Here is a 14195-nt window from a genome sequence, read left to right as displayed (position 1 = left end):
AACTCTAAACATGACAATAACAAATTGTACACAGAAGTTTCTTTACAAAATTATTCTTACTACTACATCATGAAGTTGGCCAATATTTCGATAAATCATCCAGTTTGGTACTATTTAGGATGCCAATCAAGTCTACAGAGTTTTTGTGACAAGATGAGCAAAAGATTATCTAAAGTTACTCGAGTTCACAGTGGTCGAAAGCTGGTGAACCAACAATCACATCACTGTTCGCGGTGTTTACCTTAGCTACAATCCGCTGTTGTCTGCATGGCTGCTCTCGTCCTCTGAAATTCCTATAAAACCTAATCAAAACCTTTGCTGAATTTTATCAGCAGAAACTCTCCAATGTTTCTCGTTAGGCGAGAAAACATGCCCTCATCCCTAGTCTTGAAAGATGGCGATATGCACGCGCATGGCTGGAACAGCGTGCATGTTAGAATGCCCTCTCAGTTCTCAGAAGAACGATTAATTAAGTGGCTACTTCGTTTCACCACAGTTGGAGCCCAACGACGCTACAGCTAATATCTGGATTTCAGCCACAGTGAACACAGTGTTCACACAAACTTCTACTCTGTGTCGTACAGAGCATTATGCGCCCCATTCTGCACTTGACGCTAGTTCATAGAAGAGTGTACCGAAATTTTCGGTCTTGTCTTTCTTGTAGCAAAACTGTCCCCCACCTGAGTCCTTTCGTGCTTCACATCATGGTTTTTTCCGACCAATAGGAGCATTCCTCTTATTTTGTGGAAGCTCCCTCTGCCAATCGCAAAGGCCTAACCATCAAACTGCATCGAAATCTCAGCACTTTACTCCTTCCCAGTTCGTTTCCGCTTTCGGACATTGTTTGCCCGCTCCAGATGCCTAAAAGTTACATGCCTACGTCATGAGCGTACCACACGCTGCTCACATGATCAACTGCGTCACTAGTTTGTTCGTATCCATTTGGACATTTCGAAACGCAGTTTTCTAAGGCTACTTTCTGTCCCACGCTGGTGGCCAGCTAGTTGCCTTCCTGCATGAGTCACCTGGCCCGTTCGTTGACTTTCGCCGTGGGACGCCCCTTAGAGCTTTCCATTGTACTGCCCCTGGCGCGCCTTTCTCGCCTGCTTCTAAACGAAACGCTTCCTCTAGCTGTTTGTTTCACCTTTTGCTCTTTGACATGCAGTATATAGGTTCGGTGGGTTAATACCGTCAATTGAGTGTCATCCCTTTGCATTGCACACTGTACATTTTTATAGGCAAATCTGCTCTTTTTCGCTGAAGTATGTCAGGTGTCATATTCACCTTTCTGGTACGATGTACAAAAACTCTCATGTAAGGTGCGAAATTGTCCTTCATTTATTCTGCCATCTTACAACTACCCTTCCCCAGAAATTATGAAATAAAGAAAATGCCAACCTATGTTCTTCCACGCTGTCATATCAGTACAACTGAGCTTTTCCCATCAATTACCAGGTGGGGGAAGCGAGCTGAGAGGGGTGGGGATGGGTGGGAGGAATCCATGATGTCCCAATTTCGAGAACCTTGTTATGGTAGTATTGTGAACTAGGTCTGTCAGTCTACGTTCTTGGAGGAGGACATATCGTTGTGTGTGCTTGCCTGCAGGAAGAACCATTATTAGTTCAGCGTATTAGTACGATCGCGTGCTGTCCACCACACACTGTAGAATCTACACTGATGTGCCAAAGAAACTGGTTAAAGGTATGTGTATTCAAATATGCATATATGAAAATAGGCAGAATATGGCGCTGTGGTCAGCAACGCCTAAATAAGTCGAGTGTCTGGCGCAGTTTTTAGATCGGTTACTACCACTACAATGGCAGGTTATCGAGATTTAAGCGAGTTTGAACATATTGTTATAGTGAGTGCACGAGCGATGGGACACAGCATCTCCAGGGTAGCGATAAAGTGGGTATTTTTCCATGCCACTATTTCACAAGCATACTGTGAATATCAGGAACCCAGTAAAACATCAAATCTCCAATGTCGCTTTGGCTGGAAGGAGATCCTGCAAGAACGGGACCAATGACGACTGAAGAGAATCGTTCAACGTGACAGATGTACAACCCTTCCGCAAATTGCTGCAGATTTCAGTGCTGGACCATCAAGAAGTGTCAGCGTGCAAACCATTCAATGAAACATCATCGGTATGGACTTTTGGAGTTGAAGGCCCACTTGTGTACCCTTGATGACAGCACGAAACAAGCTTTACACTTTGCTTGTACCCATCATCACTGAAATTGGACTGTTGATGACTGGAAACATGTTGCCTCGTTGGACGAGTCTCGTTTCAAATTATATCGAGTGGATGGACATGTAGAGGTATGAAGACAACCTTATGACCCATGGACCCTGCATGTCATCAGGAGACTGTCCAAGCTTGTAGAGGCTCTGTAGTGGTGTGAAGTGCGTGCAGTTGGATTGATATGGGACCCCTGATACGTCTACATACGACTCTGACAGGTGACACGTACATAAGCATCCTGTCTGGTCACAAGCATCCATTCATGTCCATTGGGCATTCCGACGGACTAGGGCAATTCCAGCAGGAATATGTGACACCTCACCTCAGAATTGCTGCAGAGTGGCTCCAGGAACACTCTTCTCAGTTTAAACACTTTCGATGGCCACCAAACTCCCCATTATTGAGCATATCTGGGATGTCTTGCAATGTGCTGTTCAGAAGAGATCTGTATGCTCACAGGGGCCGTACACATTATTAGGCTGGTGTACCAGTTTCTTCGGCTCTTCGATGTAAGAGTAATATTACCTACCTGCTGGATATGTGGCTCAAATAGTTGGTTCAAATGGCTCTAAGCATTATGGGACTTAACATCTGAGGTCAGCAGTCCCCTAGACTTATAACTACTGAAACCTAACTAACCTAAGGACATCACACATATCCATGTCCGAGTTTGTATACGAACCTGCGACTATAGCAGCACCGCGGTTCTGCACTGAATCACCTAGAACCGCTCAGCCACAGCGGCTGGTGATAAGCGGCAGTTGCCTCTTGCGCCACCAGAGCCCTGGCGGTTGCTGCATGCAGCGAGTATCTTTGCAATAACCGGTCAGTGGTCCCGAGATAGTGCAGTAATGGTGTTTCCGCTCAGAGCAGTCAGCGGTCGTAGCGTTCAGTGCAGAGCAGTGGCCGTGTTTTCTAGCACTGTACATATGCTTGGAGATGTCAGTCGACGGTGCAGGTATCATTATACTCCATTTGCAGTGCTTGTTAGGTAGCATTCTTATATCTTCGTTTGTGACATTTTAGATCTTTACAGACACGGCTTTTTGCGATATGTTATTCCCGCAATCTGTAGTAGTGTAATTAGGGCAGGGCATAATTGCAATCTGTAGCTGTGTAATTATGCGCAGTGGATGTTTTATGTACCTGTGCTGCCGTTTTTGGCGATATATGTGGTTTATCATAAACTTCTTTGTGTAATTAGAACAGGACAGCTCCCCAACAGTTTTGAAACACTTTCCGTTGAGATAACAACACTTGTGATACTGTGTACTGAATTATATGATTGATTATGTGTAATTAGGGCATAGATAAGTGTTTCCCGCAAAAAATTTGAATTTAGTGCGGTATTACGAACTAGGTCACACATGTAGGCTGCAGACTAACTACCAATTCTATTTCCAACCAAAATTTTTAATTTACCAGCAATTTTAGCCCTGGAAATAATGAAGTAAGGAAAATTATCCACCAGGGTAACACCCAAAATAAAGAAAATAAACTACACTTTTTGCTTCCACATCAACAGCTCAGGACATACTTAGTGAACTTTTCCATCAATTTACAAGGAACAGCAGTGGGGTGAGGCTGAAGATGTCTTAGAGGTGGAGTGGATTAATTTAATTAACTAATTAATTAATTAATTTGATATCAAAAGTTTGATGTTATCAGTGTGATCATCCACTGATGTCTTTAGTGAGACACTGCCACATCTACACCAGGGACAGCAGTGGGGTGAGGCTTAGGATTTCTTGGAGGTGGAGTGTATTAATATAATTAACTAATTAATTAATTAATTTGATATCAAAAGTTTGATGCTATCAGTGTGATCATCCAGTGATGTCTTTAGTGAGACACTGCCACATCTACACCAGGGACAGCAGCAGGGTGAGGCTGAGGATTTCTTAGAGGTGGAGTGGATTATGCTGACGCATTGGCGTCGGATGTTGTCTTTCAGCATCCCTAGAGATGTCGGTCGATCACGATACACTTGCGACTTCAGTTAACTCCAAAGCCAATATAGCACAGACTGAGGTCTGGGGGCCTGGGAGGCCAAGCATGATGAAAGTGGCCACTGAGCACACGATCATCACCAAACGACGCGCGCAAGAGATCTTTCACGCGTCTAGCAATATGGGGTGTGTTTTTGTTTTTTGGTTCTAATAAAACCCCATGTCATTCCAAGCATGCATGTCAATTTTTACCTCTCTATCTACATTATTCCGTGGTTTTCAGACGAATGTTCCTCTAAAGCAATGGGTCAGAGACCTTTGAAGACTTTCGATGATTTGCTTGGAGAGAGAGGAAACCTGATGGCTCATCAAGGGAACTAATATCAACAGACTCTGGAGGCTGCCAAGCACTTCCTCTTCATTTTCATCATTTTGAACGAGAGCCGCTAACCAGCATAGCTCATAAAGACACACTGAGGTTAAAGAGAACCGAGAAGATTTGCGTCGATTTGTTAGCTGTATTTCGGTACCTCAGTTGACAGAGCACTGGTCTACGAAATGCAAAGGACTCTATTTCGAGTCTCGGTTAGGAACACGGTTTTAATTTACCAGGAAGTTTCGTATCAGCACACACCCTGCTGCAGACTGAAATCTGGAACTCTTCCAGTGCCTCACATATAAGCAAAACCACAGAAAACAAACTCATTGACATATACAAAGAAGAATTAAAGACGAAATTTTATCCAGAGTTAGAGAAGCAAATTTTTTTTTCCAGTATGCTTGGCGAAACCTCCGACACTTCTCACTTTAAACAGCTCAATTTATCTGTCTGTTACCTTCACGAAAGGAATCGAAGGGAGGTTTTTATTAAATTTTGTGATGCTTATGAGAATAATCGTCTATAAAATGCAAATGAAGAGTTACAGTCTAACTGGATTCGCTCTTGGCGAAATAGTTAAAGATCTTCCCAAGTAATTTAATGTTAATAAGAAAATGTTTATTGAGAGTTATCACTGACAGCTTTTCAGTTATGGTTTCTGAATTAAAAGGTACCATTCAGGAGCTCACAAACATCCATCAATGCAAAATACTGCACTTGTAGCAATCTTTTACTGAACAACTGTCTCGAAAATTCTTCCGAGGTCACTGTTTGTCCGAACGCATCAGCAGCAATGAAGAAAATAGTAGCATTTGATAATGCCTCTGCAAAGAGACATAATGTCTTTAAAAAAGCGCTTGGCCGATTCACAGTGCACGAAATCCGCAAGAAGCGTTGAGTGGAGAGGTCTGACGGACGTATGTAGTTTCAAGGTGACGGTTTGCTAAAATACGCGACGCCCCCTACAAGATTTAACGGTGGCGCGACGGTGCAATCCCTTTCGAAGCTCAATGTCTTCGGCAGGATTTACGAAGTCGTCAGTTTATTCTCGCAGCTGTCTGCTTGGGCAATTTGCGAGTATTACGTAAGTTGTGAAATATACTAATGTTTTTAACTTTTCTTTCTCTCACTTATTAGAACTCAAATTATTATCTTTGTTATTTTCTTAAGTTCTTCACGTTTGTTTTCTGATTCATTTGCAAGGATAACTAACGCTCAGCAGATTCCTTCGTCAATTACTGTACATATAAAGAGAGAAATCGATAAGCGAAGGCTACCAAGATGTGGGTTCAGTTTACCGTCAGTTTGTTCTTTGATGCTCAAGAAGTCGCTGAGCGCTTGGATGTGGATATGAAAGCACCACGTATTGTTTCTTGACAGGTCCTCTGAAGAATTCTTTCGAAGACCCTTGTACATCCCGTTGTTAGAGAACATTATATCGGATCAGAAGGAGAGACACTACCCAGGTGTGATGAATCTGTGTCATGTACATGATACAGTGAAGAAGACACTGTAATTGTGAAAGAACCAAAGGAGATGTGGAAGTACCTTCTGGGTACTTCTGTTTCATTTGTAGTACAAGAGCTGAAATTATGGGTGGCTAGGTGAAATCGCTACGTGGAGACTGGTTTTAAAATTCCGCGATCTCTTCTTGATATAATCGAGATGTACGACAGATTAATTGTATCCTTTCATTTGCATGATTATAAAAATGTCAGCCACTCCACCAGTTAGTGTAGCAACATCTGAGAGTAGTTCTCGACCCCTTGTCGTCCGAAGACTTGGCTTACAATAGCTGCGGGTGACGAATGACTCTCTGGTCTAGCTTTATTGTATATTCACTGTAATATTGATTTTAGATTGATTTAGTTATTACTAGATCTGCAAAAGTTAAAAAGAGGCTTCTGGGGTTCATCTTGTGAATTCTTTTTAATGCAGTAAACATTACAGTTAACATTACAGTCCTATGCAGCTATGACAAGCTATACAGTATTTATACAGGGAAGTGGGAGGGGTGGGGGAATGGAGCATAGCTAATTTACAATAAAAGTATAAAAGTAACCCACACACTAAAATGGCGTTACTTTCATTCCCTCTCACCCCTCTTTTGCTTCAAAAGAGATGTCAGTGGTAAAACATATTAAAAATCATTCTAGATCACGAACAGTTATGTAATAGCAACGAAAAATAAACGCCAAATTCCGATCTTATTCTCTTATGTCGTCGTTCAACTTTCTGAATGCTAATAATAAATATTCTTTAAAAAGGATATGCAAACAATAAAAGATATAAGGGTGTGTAACCCATATTACAAGAAGTGTGATATTAACAGGTTGTTAGTTCTCTGTCACATAAACCAAGGCACATCACAACCAAATCTACTGATCATATATGAAATTTAAATAAATATTTCTCTTCCATGTTTTAAGCTGCATCCATTCTCGCTATCACATTTATTTCGAGTGACTGAAAGTTGGAAACAAATAATTTTGTTCTTGATCCTTTTGTTAATTATTAATTTCATTGACAATATTTACTCAGATCTATGATTTGAATACACGAAAATGAGGCTTAGGTATACGTCCTTACAGATCAGCTTTTTTTTAATCACTGTACATTTGTGTTCTAGCTTGATCAATTGATTCTGTGTTAGCTAAAATGGTTTCCACATAGAAACTATCAAAATATGAGAATGTTTTCTTATGTTTCAAACTTTACCTTAAAATTTCGTTATTTTTGTTATCATGGTGCAGTTAAAATAATGTACCTCATTGACTATTTATTTCATTCAATTAATTAGTTTGTTAGTTAAGATACAGAACCAGTCATTTTGCATTCACATCACAAATTACTTTCTAAATATAACTACACATGGAACATAAATAAGACCTTTAATATTTCATTTTCATTAATTTTTTGGAATATATGAATGAGAAATGGTAATTTCTATTTACCTTGTCTTACATGTTACATTAGTAGAACTTCTTCTATGAGATGGAAAGAACTGTCAAGGAAAACCTTTTCTTGTTTATTTTCAAATTTTACTTTGCTGCCGGTCAGACATTTTATATCACTGGATAAGTTACAAAAAATTTTTGTAGTGACATTGTGCACCACTTTTTGTGCTAAAAACAAACTTAATGTGGAGTAATGTGTCATTTTTCCTTCTGGTATTGTAACTATGCTTATCGTTCTTCCTTTTGAACTGCATCTGATTATTTACAACAAATTTCATGAGGGTATAAATATACAGTGAAGCAGTAGTCAGAATGCCCTAGTCCTAAACAGATGCCTATAAGATGATTGTGTGTGAGCACCACATATTATTTTTACAGCACATTTTTGAGCTTTGAAAACATTCTTTCTTAATGATGAGTTAGCCGAGAACATTTTCCCGTGTTATATTAGTCACTGAAAATATGAAAAATACATGGCCATACTGGTTTGTGTCTCCCCAAGATTTGTAATGACTCCAAAAAATGACTCCAAGTGCAAATGTGGTTGAATTCATGTGTTACATTCTGTAATGAAGTCCGACTAATGTCCTGTTTGTATCATTATGAGGCAGAAATGAATCTGGGCGAAGGGTATCTGTCTAAAAACAGTTGAAATATAATAAAATAAGAATGCAAATACGTGACTTTTACCAGCCATTGCAGCAGCTGTCTTTCGCCAATCACGAGCTAGATATTGTTCTTAGATGTGAGTAATTGCACGTACCTGCGTTTTACATCTGTTTTAGCGTAATTTTAAGAATCATAAACAAAATCCACTTCCCACAAATTTTGTTGTACAGGTGAATTCGAAGATGCAATGAATTTGTCTTGTCAACACAACGTCTTTGTGGTACTTACTTTTAATGTTGCTTGTCTGTAATCACAAATCTGCAGTTCACACATGGCAGTTAACAGGAGGTCCTGGAGCTGCAATTGGCTTAACTTCCCTAGGCTTTGGGTGAATGCACCTGTTGTACCTATCACTGCTCCATAGATTTTCATCCTATTTAAAACCTTCTCCAGATTAACAACAGCCATATATTAAAGTGCACCACTAAAGTCAAAGCACAGAATGAGTACAGACTTTCATAATTGAATATACTTCTAATGAAGGTCATACATTCTCTTGAATGCCTTTTTCCTGTCTCTAACAACACCTTGTGCAACAGAGGTGAAAGAATAAAATATGCTCTGTTGGCCAAGAAATAGTACCTTGCTTTTGACTTAAAAAGTGTTCCAGTTTCATCTGTGGGCCTCTGTCTAATATCAGTTAAAATTTTCTCAAATTATACCATTGTATGAGAAACGAGAGAAAACTGACTATTCCAATATTATCTGCATTTTCAAAAATTTCCTAATACTATGTTTCCATAAGATTAGAAAGCTTTGTGAACTCCAACAGCATTATAATATCTTCTCAATACGTTTTTCACAAAAACAGGTCAACCATAAATGCACTGTATGAATTTTAAAAACGTGCTCAGGTCTAATCGATCATAAACAGCCTGTTCTCAGTATATTACTTAACCAATCCAAATCTTTTAATACTGTCAACCATAAGCTGCTTATTGCAAAATTTGAGAAATTTGGAATCAGAGGTACAACCCACAGTTGGTTCAGTAGTTATGTAAGTGAAAAGATACAGTATATAGGAATCAGATACACTAAATGTATCTTGAGATGTCCCACAGGGGTCTGTTCTTAGCACAGTCCTTTTCACTTTGTTTATCAATGACCTCCTAGAAAACACCCCTAATGCTACTTCTTTTTTGTATGCTTATGACACAAACATTTTAATTTCCAATGGAGAAGAAGCGCTTCAAGAAACAGTCACTGAAACTACCAGACACATAAAAACTTGGTTTAAGGCAAACAGACTGCTAATAAACACTTAGAAAACTGTAAGTGTGAACTTACACACAAGGCAGAACATTACCAGCTTCAGTGCAGATATACATATTAGGAAATATGGAACTTTCAGTGTGCAGGACACCAAATTCCTTGGACTAACTGGCAGTGGTATACTAAACTGGAAATTGCATGGTTGGCTGGTGTGGCCAAGCAGTTTTAGGCGCTTCAGTTTGGAACCACGCGACCGCTATGGTCGCAGGTTCGAATCTTGCCTTGGGCATGGATGTGTGTGATGTCCTTAGGTTAGTTAGGTTTAAGTAGTTCTAAGTTCTAGGGGACTGATGACCTCAGGTGTTAAGTCCCATAGTGCTCAGAGCAATTTTTTTGAAACTGCATGTAGAGATAATTATAAAGAAGCTCAGCAAAAGGTGCTACCTACAATAATAGATGCAGCCAACACTGACAGTTTGAAGCTCATGTACCATACCAAATATGAGTTTTGGTCTAATTTTCTGGTGAAATAGTTCTGAATCCAATATCATTTTCACATTATAAAAGCAAGCAAGTGATCAGAATAATGGCATCAGAAAACAGTAGGGAACACTGTAAACCAATGTTTAAAGCATTAAAAATCCTGACAATGCCATGCCCTCATATAATGATACTGGTTTGTTTTGTAACTTACTATTTAGGAAATCGACACATAAATACAGACTGCCACACACATAACACTAGAAACAAATCTCAGTTAATAATAACACACAGATGGATTTCAGTAAAAATTTACAACCATCTCCTATCAGAGGTCAAGAATATTAATAATCTGAACGACATGAGAATAAAACTGAAACATATTTTTTTAAATAAGGTTTTTACTCCATTACTGTATTTCTTGACACAAAATTCTAGTTTCTTCTTCTTATATACAACGTAACTCTCTTTAAGTTGTTATGAATTTGCAATACAGAAGTGAGTTTGTCCTTTGTAATGTATTTTTAATATATGCTTTTAAATTCCCATATTATTTGTTCTGTCCATGTTCTTTACTTTGTATGTAAACCCAAATGCTTTAATACAGAAGTGTGACAACTTCACTGTTTTGCTTTAGTAACGAATTTTTAAATGCATATGCTACTTTTGCACTTCTATTTTATTTGCTTATATATTTCTTTCCCTTAATAATGCAAACTTAGAAATATTAGGCAATTCTGAATTTTTCACAAGATATCCACCTATATATTTTTCTGTTTCTTGGCATTACATACGTATCATATAGACATTTGTATCATTCTAATATCACTGTCATAATCATTTTAATTATGTATCATCTCACCTTCATTTTTGACTTGTTCTATGTCATCATGTGCTTCTCTGCACACAAAGTATGATCTACAAGATAAATAAAATTACAAGTCACAAATCACATGAAGTCTTTCAGAGTGCATTGATCAGGTACAGCTAAATATTCATTAAGGTAATTGATATATTATCAAGAGAAGTAGTGGTAGTATAACTGTTAGAAGCTTTTTAAACATTATTTGTATTATATATATTTGACTGCAATTTTTTTCTTCAACTTTTAGAACTAACAGAAAATCTGTAGTGACCTACAACATAAGTATGCAAGCTCACTAGTTGTTAGATGTACTATACAGGGGTACATTCTGTGTTTGAGGGAAAGTAAAGTACTATAATTTAGTGACCACATAAGAAACAGAAGAAGAGATCGTTTGGTAGGACATGTTCTGAGGCATCAAGGGATCACCAATTTAGTATTGGAGGGCAGTGTGGAGGGTAAAAATGGTAGAGTGAGACCAAGAGATGAATACACTAAGCAGATTCAGAGGGATGTAGGCTGCAGTACGTACTGGGAGATGAAAAAGCTTGCACAGGATGGAGTAGACGGAGAGCTGCATCAAACCAGTCTCAGGACTGAAGACCTCAACAACAACAAAAGAAACAGCTAATATCACTTTACTCATTCCAAGAACGTTTATATCATTCAGTGAATAAAAATTTAATTCTAAAAATCAGTCTCCTAGCTGATTATTCCGTTGTGTGGAATTTCATATTATCAGTAGGCCTGCGTAATACATTATCTTAACATCAAATAACTGGAGTAGTGCTCTGGTAATGGTATGTCATTGTACTGATGTTCTTGTTTTGTAAATAAAACCAGCTTTTCCTGCTGCCACTTAATTTATTTTTCCCAAGCAGGTTTCTTCTTTTCCTTGTTCTAAGGCGTCATCATCGGGATGATTTGTTGTGATCTGTATTTCCTCTCATCTGGTTTTAAGATTTATTTTGTTGGTGCATTTGGGAAATGGAAGGAGATTTTTTAAAGGGAGGATTGATGTTAACAGATATTCCTGCTTGAATTGTGTTTTATGTGCAAACGATGCCACATTGCTAGTTGAGAATGAAGATGATCTAGAAAGGCGAATAAAATTATTAGTAATAATGGTGAAGAAAACCATTTGACTATTTCAGAAAAGAAACAAAATCAATGAAGTTCAAAGGGAAACATCCTTTAGAGACAAAAACAGAACAAAAAACACATTGAATATTAGCTATTAAGGGCATGGCGCAACATATGATTATGAGGAAGACGTAGAAAAGAAATTAGCAAAGCTTGGGAATATATGTGGAGCAATAAACAGATATCTAGAAAATGAAGTGAGGAAAGGAACAAGGCTGAAATTATCTCAGGGTTATAAGTAAACGTGAAGAAAGTCACATACAAGCAGCAGAGATGTGGTTTCTAAGAAAAGAAAAATGATGCACAAGAACTGACAGATTTAGAAATTCAGAAATTAAGGAAGAACTGAACATATAAAATGCAAAAAGTAGGAGAAACTCGAACGAAGGCCCAGAAAGGATGAGTTGAGAAAGATTACCTCTCCAGATCAGAAGATTTAAGCAATTTTGGAGAAGAAATCAAGGAAGATGGAAGGAACGATGGGTACTGTAATAGGCGAACCAATAAAGGGCCTAATGCTTGAAATGAAGGTGGTGATGATCAAATTAATCGCGAAAATTAATCTTACCTTAATCATATCAAATGTTGCAAGGAAAATCATCAACAGTAACATGCAAGTGGCCATGCACTAAATACCTGCATGAGAATGAAGCTCATATATACATTTGTTTGACCTGTAATATGCGTACCGAACATTGTTACACTAAGTGCAGCATTCACATCACTTTTTCTGAAAACTTCTGTAGGTAGAAATATTCTCCTCGATTTTTGTATATTTTCAAAAAAAACGTCAATAATGAAGGAAAGATGGTGCTCCGATATTCCATTTGGATGTTTAAGGAAGCAAAGAATCTCCGTTTTTTTACTTGTATTTCATGAACAAATCTTATTTCTGAATACAATGTGCCGATTTCCGATTGAAGGGATCCAAACCAAATTGTCACTCATTACTCAGCCATTATTTTTGGAATGAAAAGTAATATTTCAGAAGAAATGAACATGTTCAGAATTCGGAATACGAAATGGATACCTTCATGTGTAGTTGACGAACATGCTATTTGTTGATTTCTCTGATATGAACACCATCTAGGACCCATTAAATGCACTCATCCGATATAAATACATTTCCTACTTGCGAACCTTTGTGTTCGTTCAATTAAGTTGACACTTACTGTAGAACTGTTTATAATTAGTTTGTATTAAATATATTAAGTGGTCTATGAACTAAATCTGGGCATGCCACCACGTCATATTTTACTAATTATTGATAAACCAGACATAATGTCACTTATAAACAGACAGCGATATCTCAGACAATCCGTAGTACTGAATAAAGACAAAGTGAATCGTGACTCTGGGCGGTACAGCAGATTACATTCAGCAGCTGAGGTTTCAGGTGCTTTGGTGGAAACATAGAAACTCTTAGGAACTATTTTCTACATTTATATGGGTGAGACGAGGTTTTTTGCGGCGGACATCATGCGAGGATCTTTGAGGGTGGCCATGGCCATTATGACCAAAGCATAGACTCCGTGTCAAGGATGAGGTGAAGCACGGCGCCTGCACCTTGCCATGCAGGTTTGGCAGGCTCTTGTTTTCTGAGCGATATCTCTGACCGACGATGCGATTCACGTCAGTGAGCAGCGACACCAGGTCCTTGGATCTGCCGTGAACTTCAAGTTGAGAACACAGTGTCTCAACGTACCACGAGCCGTTTGTTGGATTGCGGAAGGAGTATAGACCTGCAACATCACAGAAAACTCCCAGGAATGACAGAAGCACAGTTTGTCCAAGTAAGGCTCTATCCATGGAAGAAATAGTTACTCCAAAAAATATAAGAAAGGTGGTTGCAAGACAAGTTGTGCAAAATGCACAGTCATTCAGGGTAAATAGCAAAGCTCTGAAAGAATAGTCTCAATAATTTCAAACATGGAGTACATATAAACCTGTGAATTAGTAGTAGTTTAGTACTACAGCACAGAGATTCTTGCAAATGACTGTTGTATTCGTGCTCACATCCTTTTTCCATCCCGAGAGTAAATTCATATTTCGAAGATTTCGTAGATATAACTGCTCGAATTTAGACATTTACACTAAGGTGACAAAAGCCGTGGGACAGCAATATGCACAGGCACAGATGGCGGTAGCATCGCGTACACAAGGTATTGTATTGTATTGTACTGTATGTTAACCAGGGACCTAGAAACGACAGAGAGGCTCCGTCCCCGTCGCAGCCGCAGTCCACTTCACGCCTCCGTCGTCCCACACCGAACCCAGGGTTATTGTGCGGTTCGGC

At 38.8% G+C, this 14195-nt stretch overlaps 1 protein-coding gene across 4 annotated transcripts in view; it reads right to left on the bottom strand.

The window, feature by feature from the left end:
• Positions 1-10184: 10184 nt before the first annotated feature.
• LOC124551036 (caspase-1-like) overlaps positions 10185-14195 on the bottom strand; it is a 141316-nt gene continuing 137305 nt past the window's right edge. Inside the window, exon 6 of one of the 4 annotated variants that reach the window (XM_047125916.1) lies at positions 10185-10809. In XM_047125916.1, coding sequence (XP_046981872.1) covers positions 10772-10809 — 38 coding nt within the window. In that variant the 3' untranslated portion in view covers positions 10185-10771. Of the gene's footprint in view, positions 13642-14195 lie in introns of all 4 variants that reach the window. The other 3 variants (XM_047125907.1, XM_047125924.1, XM_047125901.1) reach the window with 3 other exon arrangements.

The sequence above is a fragment of the Schistocerca americana genome, chromosome 1 (genome assembly GCF_021461395.2).
Source record: "Schistocerca americana isolate TAMUIC-IGC-003095 chromosome 1, iqSchAmer2.1, whole genome shotgun sequence".
Lineage (NCBI taxonomy): Eukaryota > Metazoa > Arthropoda > Insecta > Orthoptera > Acrididae > Schistocerca > Schistocerca americana.
Note: the sequence above shows the minus strand (reverse complement) of the source record. Positions and strands in the feature narration are given on the sequence as shown.